This window comes from Petaurus breviceps, unplaced genomic scaffold, assembly GCF_028583685.1.
Source record: "Petaurus breviceps papuanus isolate PSGF00001 unplaced genomic scaffold, PetGlider_PUasm1.0 181, whole genome shotgun sequence".
NCBI classification, from domain to species: Eukaryota; Metazoa; Chordata; class Mammalia; order Diprotodontia; family Petauridae; genus Petaurus; species Petaurus breviceps.
Window position 1 is genome coordinate 27,664,625 of NW_027185784.1, and position 9,660 is coordinate 27,674,284.

General features: G+C 45.1%; 1 protein-coding gene across 1 annotated transcript in view; it reads left to right on the top strand.

Annotated features, from left to right (window-relative positions):
• The first annotated feature begins 116 nt into the window (after nucleotides 1-116).
• Nucleotides 117-9,660, top strand: part of CLCN1 (chloride voltage-gated channel 1) — a 30,988-nt gene continuing 21,444 nt past the window's right edge. The window contains exons 1-6 of the mRNA XM_069087008.1: nucleotides 117-1,366; nucleotides 7,481-7,610; nucleotides 8,124-8,255; nucleotides 8,654-8,782; nucleotides 9,051-9,184; nucleotides 9,397-9,474. Of these exons, the coding sequence (XP_068943109.1) occupies nucleotides 1,187-1,366; nucleotides 7,481-7,610; nucleotides 8,124-8,255; nucleotides 8,654-8,782; nucleotides 9,051-9,184; nucleotides 9,397-9,474 (783 nt within the window). The 5' untranslated portion in view covers nucleotides 117-1,186. The remainder of the gene's footprint in view (nucleotides 1,367-7,480; nucleotides 7,611-8,123; nucleotides 8,256-8,653; nucleotides 8,783-9,050; nucleotides 9,185-9,396; nucleotides 9,475-9,660) is intronic.

The window sequence follows — 9,660 nt, forward strand, 5'->3', positions numbered from 1 at the left end:
TAGCCTGCTGTACCCAGTGAGGGTATACATATCCCATGTTGAGAGCCCCTTCTGCTCTATATCTCTAATTTTCAAATGCCAAATTCAGTCCTATTCCTTTGAATATCCTATTCTCTAATAAACATTCCACAAGCTTTCTGAGAACACAGCCCTTCCCACTCTCTGGCTAATACTATAGAGAAGGTAACATTCATAAATCAGCCTGGGATGTGGGAGAGATCAGAGTCCAAGGTCATTATCTCTCTTGTTTCCCACAGTCACTTCATACCTCGGGGAGATAAAGGCAGGGACGAGGGAATGGCATCAGAGTAGTAATAGCTTTTACTGAACACAGGGGAGCTGTAGAAAGATGGAGGAACAAAGGGACTCAGACAGACAGACAAGGATGGACAGATGGAAGATGTGGCAAAAGGGTACCATCCCTTTGAAAGATAGAGGGCCAGGGATGGGGCAGCAGGTAGAGATGGCAGAACAGCACCAGCTCCTTTCCAAGGTGAGTGACTGCCTGGGCATCATCCATCTGCTGATCCTCAGACCCTTCCAGGCCATCATCCTTTCCCACTCGCCTCTACCTCCTCCATCCCTACCCTGAGGAAACGATGTAGAGGAAATTAGAGAGCAAAACTTTAGCCTGGCTTCCAAATCAGAGGGACAGATTTTTGCTGATAGAAAGAAAAACTTTCTAACAATAAGATCTGTCCCCATATGGAAAGGACTGTCTTTGTGTGGGTAGTGCCTCATTTCTGGAAGCATTCAAGCAGAGGCTGATCCCACTTGTCAGGGATGTTGTAAAAGATTCCTGTTCAGGTATGAAGCCAACTGAGTAACCTTCCAGTGATGAGACAGAGTCTATCACGGGGATGTTTGGCAGGGAGAGTTGAAAAAAAGCAACATCTATGCCCTCATTAGTGTTAAGCTGGAGGAGGCACTTGGCATGGGATGGGGAAGGGTACTCTTCTCGGGGAGTCCCCTGTGGGCCCTTCCCTTCCCCCCTCCTCACACCTGTTTTGACCCCAAGCAGATCAAATGTGGCAGTGGGGGGGTCATGTGACAGGGGGTGGCTATAAATAGTAGGAGGGTGGGCATGCTGCCCTAGACTCCTTGGGGCCAAGTAGGAGGTGAGGTTCAAGGAACCGTTGGGGAAGAGGGGGCCAGTCAGGCCGGGGCCCAGCCCGAGGCTGGGATCATGGACCGTGCTGGGTCACTGAGACCAGGAGGAGAATCAAGCTGGTGGGGTAGTGCCCCTCAGTACCAGTATGTCTCCTTTGAGCACTGCACCAGTTATGGCCTGCCCTCTGAGAAAGGGATTCATGAGCACAGACCTCAGAGGAATACAGGCCCCCGGCCCAACATTCATCCTACACAGGTATGACTGGGTTGGAGGGAGAGGAGGCTTGTGGGAGGGGGGTGAAAGTGACAGGAAAACAGAAAAGGTGCTAGGTAAAAGTAGAGGTGAACAGATTTGGGGCAAGGGGGAAGGAGACTGGGCACAGACTAAGGGAACTAGGAGATGGGAGAGGAAACAGCAGAAGGTGGAAAGATATTAATATCTTAAAACTGGAGAACTAGTTTTAAAAACACTGTCTTGTTCCCTGTCTCACAGAAGTAGAGATGGATATACTGAGGCCAAGAGAAATAGATGTGTCCATAATTATGCACACATGTTCACATGTGTATTACCTAGCACTGTAAAAATAGGCATGTTATGAGTAATCTTTACCTGTGTACTCACAACTATACGCTCTTTACTCGCCTCATCCCCCTTTGCCACCCTGTACTCATCAATGTTCATTTTCCAATCTGTTCTCATTATCATGCATGCACACATACACATTTTTATAGAACATTTTGAATTGCATAGGGGCATGCATACACACATGCCTACAACATACTTTCTGAATTGTGTGGAATTTATCCATGCTGCTATTACACCTACCCATGTGCAGGCATGTTCACTGCCTTTGCACCTACATACAAACATGCAAACACATGTATATACAAGTTATAGAAACTATTACTTCCCATGGACACCCCACACCCCACCTCCGGAAATAAAACACAAGAATGGAGGTTAAGAAACGGATTAAATGACCATATTTCAGACACATCAGTGTAGGATGATAGAGCAAACTGTTGCTTCATTTAAAGAGGGATATCAATTGAATACCTCTGTCCCTGGCATTAGGGCAGCTAGGTGATGCAGTGGATAGTGTGCCAGGCCTGAGGTCAGGAAGACTAATCTTCCTGAGTTCAAATCCGGTCTCAGACACTAGCTCTGTGACCCTGGGCAAGTCACTTAACCTCTGCCTGCCTCAATTCCTTGTCTTTAAATGAGCTGGAGAAGGAAATGGCAAACCACTCCAATATCTTTGCTGAGAAAGCCTCAAATGAGGTCACAAAGAGTGGAACATGACTGAAAGTACTAACCAATGAAATCTGTGGCAATACACCTGGCACTGTGAAAGATGTGGCCCTTACCCAAGAGGAACTTTAGTCTAGTTGAAAGAAACTGGATATGTATTAAAAGAGAATACAAGACAGTACTGAAGTGTGAAGTGAATAATACAGTGTAGTAGGGGTTTAGAAGAGGAAGTCATCACTGGAGACTGATAATTCCTAAGTGTATGTTAGGACACAAGTAGAGGTAGAAGACTGAGGAGGAAACCTAGGAAAGACAGTTGGAGTGAAGATAGACATAGCCAGAGGGAGGAAGAAATCGAGAGGTAGAAGGAACCAGCTTAGTTGGGAAAAGGAATTATGGTGTGGCAAGTAAATATGACTGAATAAGAAAGCTGGAAACTGGCAGAAAATGTGGAGGAAAGAGAAGAGATAGTAGGAAAGAAAAATGGAAGTGGGGCTCAGTGAGGAAGAAAATATATTAATCAAGGATATTTGGAGAAGATGTCAGAAAAAAAGAGGAAGCCAACAGTGAGAAGTACTCTATTTCATGGGGCATTTTGTTGCCTTGGGCTGAATGGGACCTAAGAAGGATTGGGAATCAAAGAGGTTGGATTGTACAAGTGGCATGGGAATTATAGACTCAGAGTCACTGATTCTGGAAATTTCTCAGGGCTTCCTGAGGCCAGGACTGAGCTCTGAGGTGGGGCACCTGCATAAAAGTGATATGGTAAAGTCACTTCAATGTTCAGGAGAGAGGAAAGAAAGTCATTGTTTAAAAAGACCAGTATGGAATTTGCCCTGTCAGGGGAAGGGCTCAGAGCTATACTCAAAGGGGCATGGGTTCTACTAATAAATTTGAAAATATTTGAATACCCACTTTGTGTCCAACAAGAGAATACAATTTGGTGGAAAAGATAAGAAAAGCCTGTTTTAAATATTAGAGAACAGCACCAGACAGTATAAAATTAAGTGATAAACTGATACCAACTAAAAGTGTAATGGTGTTTTTGATCTGGCAGAGGCTGCAGGGTTCCACCTAGTTACTAGCTGTACAGCCTTATCTTCTGTGAGCCTCAGTTTCCTCATCTGTAAAATTGGGATAAGTACCTGCCCCTACTTACTGTCTAATATAGTTGTATCAGATGAGGTCATGTATAACAAAGTGCTTTGTAATCAAAGTGAAGCACTATTTAATTGTCAGCAGTTATCATGGTGTAGTTGAGGTGGCCCCTGGGGTTTCTTTTGACTGTGAAATTCTGAGATTCTATGGGTTGAAAGGTCAGAGAAGGCTTCATGGAGAATGGTTTCACTTAAGCTAGGGCTCTGAAAGATGTAGCATTTCAGCAAGGGGAACAGCCCAAAGAAAGACTTCTGGGTGGGAATCATGACATTTCAGAAAAAGAGAAGAGACTGGCCTGTCCAGGAATGAGAGTACAAGCTGCTAAGTAGTAAAGCATAGCAGAAAAGAGGTAGAATAGCATAAGATTCTGAAAGGCCTTGAAAATCAGACTGGAGTTGTTATTTCTCCCTTTCCCTGCCCTCTTCTCTCTTCTTCCTTGGTGTAAGGGGTTAGCCCTGAGCCAAAGAGTACATATTTAGCTCTTTCAATCTCCTCCCACCCAGGGTCTGATGTCAACCCTCTCTCCCAGATATACACACCTACTTCCCCCTCAGCCTGGGACCCAGGGGAAATCAAGCATCAGGGCCAAAGAAAGTTAATCAGCTAGCTTTGGAAAGTGGATTTAGTTTTTACCAGCCTTGGCTTTGCTGCCAGAGCCCCAGGTGAAGAGTAGAAGCAGGCACTGCCCCAGTAATTAACTCAGTGCAGAGTAGGATGCCCCTAGGAAGGTCTGTGTCTCTGTCCGGGGCTATGAGCTTAAGTTTCCAAACTCAGTGCCTTTTATTGTGAAACCTGATCTCTCCTACCCCAGGCTCTCAGAACCAGCCCTATGGCCTGAACTGACCCTGGTCCCAGAGGATAAGTGGTTGCAGGAGGAATGACATAGGATCTATAGCCCCTCACCATCATACTCATGCTTGACACTGGGGTGGTAGGTAGGTGGTTTGCTGAACAAATCCCCGTGGTCTCTCTCTGAAACCTCATCACATCTGCTAGATGGTGGGACCTTTGAGGTATAGGGTTCCTAGGCTATGGAGATCCTGACTCTTAGCCCCCACATATTAGTTGATCTCTGATCACCTTACTCTGGGGAAAAGTGTATTCACAGCTGTGGAACTTGTTCCCATTTTGAGTTACTGATTCACCAGGATCTATAGACAGAGAAAGGGATGGGAAAGATTAAATGGAAACAGGGAAGTGAAAGGGAGAGTGTGAGGGAGGGAAGCTTGACTCTAACACTCAGTGCTTCCCATCTTATTGTTGTCATCCATTCCTTTCAGTCATGTCTGAATCTCAGTTACCCCATTTGGGGTTATCTTGGCAAAGATACTGGAGAGGTTTGTCATTTCCTTCTTTAGCTCATTTTACAGATGAGGAAATGGAGGTAAATAAGGTTAAGTGACTTGCCGAGGGTCACACAGCTAGTAAGTGTCTAAGACCAGATTTGAACTCAGAAACATGAGTCTTCCTGATTCCAGGCCCAGTGCTCTATCCCTGCCTTATGCCAAAGTAAAAAGATACATGGATATGACTGACAAAAGAAGAGTGGAGAGACAAAGATGGTGATAGAGGGACAAAGGCAGGGTTAGGAAAGACAGAGGCTAGAAGACGTGGAATAAGTGGAGAGGAAGAAATTAGGAATGAATGGGCAAAGGGTAAGAGTGAACAGTTAAAGATGGAGGAAGAGTTAGGAGTAGAGAATAGGGGCGGCCAGGTGGCTCAGCGAGTAAGAGCACCGGCTCCAGTGTTGGGATGACCTGGATCAAATCCAGGCTCAGATACTCAGCACCACACCCAGAAATAATAACTGGCCATGTAACCTTGAGCAAGTTACTTAACCCCAATTGCTTTAAAAAAAAAAAAAAGGAGTAGAGAATAAAAGATGGATAGGTGGAAGAACGGTAGCCCCAACTACTGATGCCTGCTTTTGGGGGGGTTGGAGAAGCCTATAATCCAACCTCTTCTATTTTTTGTGAGTGTCTCTATCTCTGTCTCTCCATCTGCCTCAATTCAACAAACATTAGGCACCTACCATATACAAGGAACCATCCTGGGTGATACAGATTCAAAGACAAAAACAGTTCAGTCTTTGCTCTCTGCGACAACACAGACTCTTGGTTTTGTACTCCATCAGTAATAAAAAGAAAAGAAATGATGACTCATCTACAATATATGTATATTTATTTATAAATTACATGCTTTAGCTACTAATCCAATATGTTGACATAAAATGTACACAGAATAGAAATGGAATAGAGATAAATAAATGATATTTTAAATATTTTTGTTTGATTTCTTTAACAGTACGAAAACATTTTACCCTCACTGAAAATAATATTGATTGAATATACATCATTATTTTAGAAGACCTTTTGGTTTAACAGTTTGTGATGCAGCAATTCAAAGGTCTGGTTCTACATTTAGTTTATTGATTTTTAATAACTTTGATAGCTAGATTACCTCACTGTGATATACAGAGCCAGGCACCGTGGTGCATGCCTGTAATCCCAATTGAGGCTGAGGCTGGTGGATCTGTTGAGCTCCAGAGGACTAAACCAGCTGGGGTCTACCCTAAGTTCAGTATCACAATGGTAACACTCAAAATTGGAGGGTGTCAAGTTGCCTAATGAGGCAGGTAAGTGGTGCAGTGCCTAGAGCACTGGACCTGGAATCGGGAAGCCCTAAATTCAGAATCTGCCTTCAGACACTAGCTGTATGACTGTGGACCTCAGTTTTCTCAACTGTAAAATGGACATAATCATACCTACCTGGAAGAGTTGTAGGGATCAAAATAATATTTTTAAAACACTTAGCGCAGTTGCCTGGCACATAGTAGGCACTATATAAATGTTTATTCCCTTTCCCTCTCCAATCCCCAACCTCCTCTACCTACTCAAAGAAAAATGAAATAGCCCTTTCTTAGAAATGGAGCAGATCAAAGCTCCCTGGCCCATCAGTAGTGGGATCAGGCCTATGAGTGGCTACTGTATTTCCAGCCTGGGTGAAATAGCAAGACCTAGTCTTAAGAAAAACAAATAAAAATGTTTAAAATATGTAGGTCCAAATGAAAGAAACACACTGTTGCTTGTACTTAAATAAATCAAAATATTCATTTTCAACCCCATCCAGTAATTATGCTAAGGTTTTGATAAAAGTAAGAAATACCAATCATTAGAGAAGTAGTCTGTCTTCTCTGAAGGACAGATCTCAGGCCCAAAGGGTGACTGTACCAGGTGGGGAGAAGAGAGCTGATGATAACCAGGTAGTTCCTGATTTCCTGGTGCTGAGTGGCCTTCTTACTTGCTTCCAAATTGTCCAATAAGGTGGGGTTTTTTTTTTGGGGGGGGGGGTCAAGGTCTTAGGAGAAGGTTGCAGGGCCAAGAGAGTTCTGTGTATATGGCAACTTGAGTAGCAAGCCCTATGGGTAGCCCCCCAAACATTGCCTCACCTCTTGCTTGTACCAGCTCCTCTCAGATTGTCCTTGCTGAATTTATCTGGTCTATTATAAGCCTCCTTTTTTCTCCCCGTCTCCTGAGGATGGGGTGTGAGGGGGAACGAAGAAGCTGAGCAGGGATGGAAAGGCACCTAAGCCCAGTTCAGGGGAGATCAGGCATCTATGTAGCTGCTACTGCTGCTGATGTAACAGCAAAGGCTGAATCAAGCTCAGACAAGGCTCACCTTCCTGACTGCCTGAGGACCAGCGGGTAGCTGACTATTGATATCCATGATGGACACCAGCAAGGGAAAGGAGAGTCCAGAGCTGGGCAAGGGTTGTCATTGTGCTGAACCACTCTGCTGCTCTGCTCACCTCCAATTCCTGCCACCACCCCAGCCAAATGGATGATCTTGTGTACTCTGGGGGATGCTTTAAGGGCCATTACTCTAGAAACACATATACTTACTTTTCCTTTTCTTGGGTGAAGTGCAAAAACTAATTTGCTTCTTTCCTCTTCTACCTAGCTCTATGGCCACCACCCGGAACAACCCTTGGATTTCTCTAGCAAGGAAAAGAACATGGCAAGTCCCAGGCAGAAGGCCCCCAGCTCTGCCATGGACAGCAGTGAGGAAGATCACCATTCCAAATGCCACGGTAGTAGGGATGGAGGCAGAAGGGATTTGGGGAGCAATGGAGGTGCAGAAACTGGGGACAAATTAGTCATCCACCTAGTAAGTATCATAACCAGGATTAGAATCTAGGTTTCTTGATAGAAAATTCAGAGCTTTTCCCACTGCAACGTAATAAGCTAGCATTTAAATAGTGCCTACTCTGTGCCAGACACTAGGGTAAGTACTTTATAACCAGTATTTGATCCTCACAACAACTCTGGGAATTAAGTGCTATTATTATCTTCATTTTGTAGTTGTGGAAACTGAGGCAAATGGAAGTTAAGCAACTTGACTAAAGTCACATAGCTAGTAAGTGTCAGAGGGTAGAATCGAACTCAGGCCTTCCTGACTCTAGGACCAGTTCTTTATCCACTGCACCACCAATGAGATAGCACCAAAGAGAGAATAACACTGAACACAAGACATAGGAGGGACCTTTGGGACTCTTTCAGTCATCTATTTAAAACTGGCTCACCTTGATCTTCCTCTCCCTCAGATTGTGCCCATCAAATGGGACAAATTGTGCGAAGGAAATTGGGAGAGGACTGGATCTTCCTGGTATTGCTGGGATTGGTTATGGCGCTGGTTAGCTGGAGCATGGACTACGTCAGTGCTAAGAGTCTACAGGGTATGTCTGACCCCTCAACCACAACATTCTAGGCCTTGACCCCCAATTCCCTCAGTTCCTAGTCCCTAGTAGATCCTAAATCTCTTTATGGGACTGCCCTGTTCTTCTGGTCCCCTACTTGAAGGGGACAAGGTGATTCTAAGATTACTTCCAGCTCTAATTTTCTATGATTCTTCATGTGTTTCTTGGGTCTGTGACACAAGATTGGCTTATATCAGGGGTGACGGAAATAATGTCACAAGATGAGGGTCCAGCCCTGCCCTCTCTTGTCCTTTTAAGTCCCTAAAATCATATCCTCATCGTTATCTCTCAAGCTATGGTTACCTTTGTGTCTGTCAATCTATCTGTGTTTATTTTGTCTGTTCTCCATATCTTATTGTCTGCCTACACCTCCCCAGCCTACAAGTGGACATACAACCAGATGAAGCCCAACCTTGCCCTTCAGTTCCTGGCCTGGGTCACGGTCCCACTCACCCTCATCCTCTTCAGTGCCCTCTTTTGCCACCTCATTGCCCCACAGGCTGTTGGTGAGATCTTCACATCAGACTTTTATTTCAATTCTCCCAAATTTTCCACCCCATCGATCTATAGAACATTAATAAAAACTCTTCCTTCTCCTCATTCCTGAAAGTTCATTCCTCAGTCTCCCTGAATCTACTGTTGACTTTTTCCCTCCCATTTCCTCCTAGCCTCCACTGGTCTCTTGTGACTAGACTCCCCTACCCTTACTCCTCTCTTCTGGCTAGCACATCCCCTTCAGATCTCAGGGTCAGCCTTGTCACTCTCTGTGTATAGGCTCTGGGATCCCTGAGATGAAGACCATTCTTCGTGGGGTAGTTCTAAAGGAATATCTCACTCTCAAGGCTTTTGTGGCCAAAGTCATTGCACTGACTGCTGGTCTAGGAAGTGGCATCCCTGTAGGCAAAGAGGTAGGCAAAACTGATAGGTAAGAACTAGGGGAGAGCCGTGAGGGGGTGGCAGAGAGGGAAGAAGGGACCTTACTGGAATGGCGTCATGAGTACATGAACTATAATGAGAAACATGGGGAACGAGCTGAGGCTGGAATTCATAGACACTGGATAGCTGTCCAGCATTAACCTCTGAACCTCTTTCTCTCTCCCTGTTCGTGATTCTCCCCTAGGGCCCATTTGTGCACATTGCCAGCATCTGTGCTGCTGTTCTAAGCAAGTTCATGTCTATGTTCTGTGGTGTGTATGAGGTAAGGACTGGGAGGCAGGAGGAGGAAGAGGCCAGCTTGGGAAAGGGGATTGGGCTAGCTGCTATAATGGAACCATATTAATATTAGGGGAGGGGGGAGGAGCATCGCCTTTGCTCTGGGCTGGCCATGATGCTAGGTGAGGTATGGGGGGAGGGAGGGGCAATGCACTAACCCAGGCCTTAACCC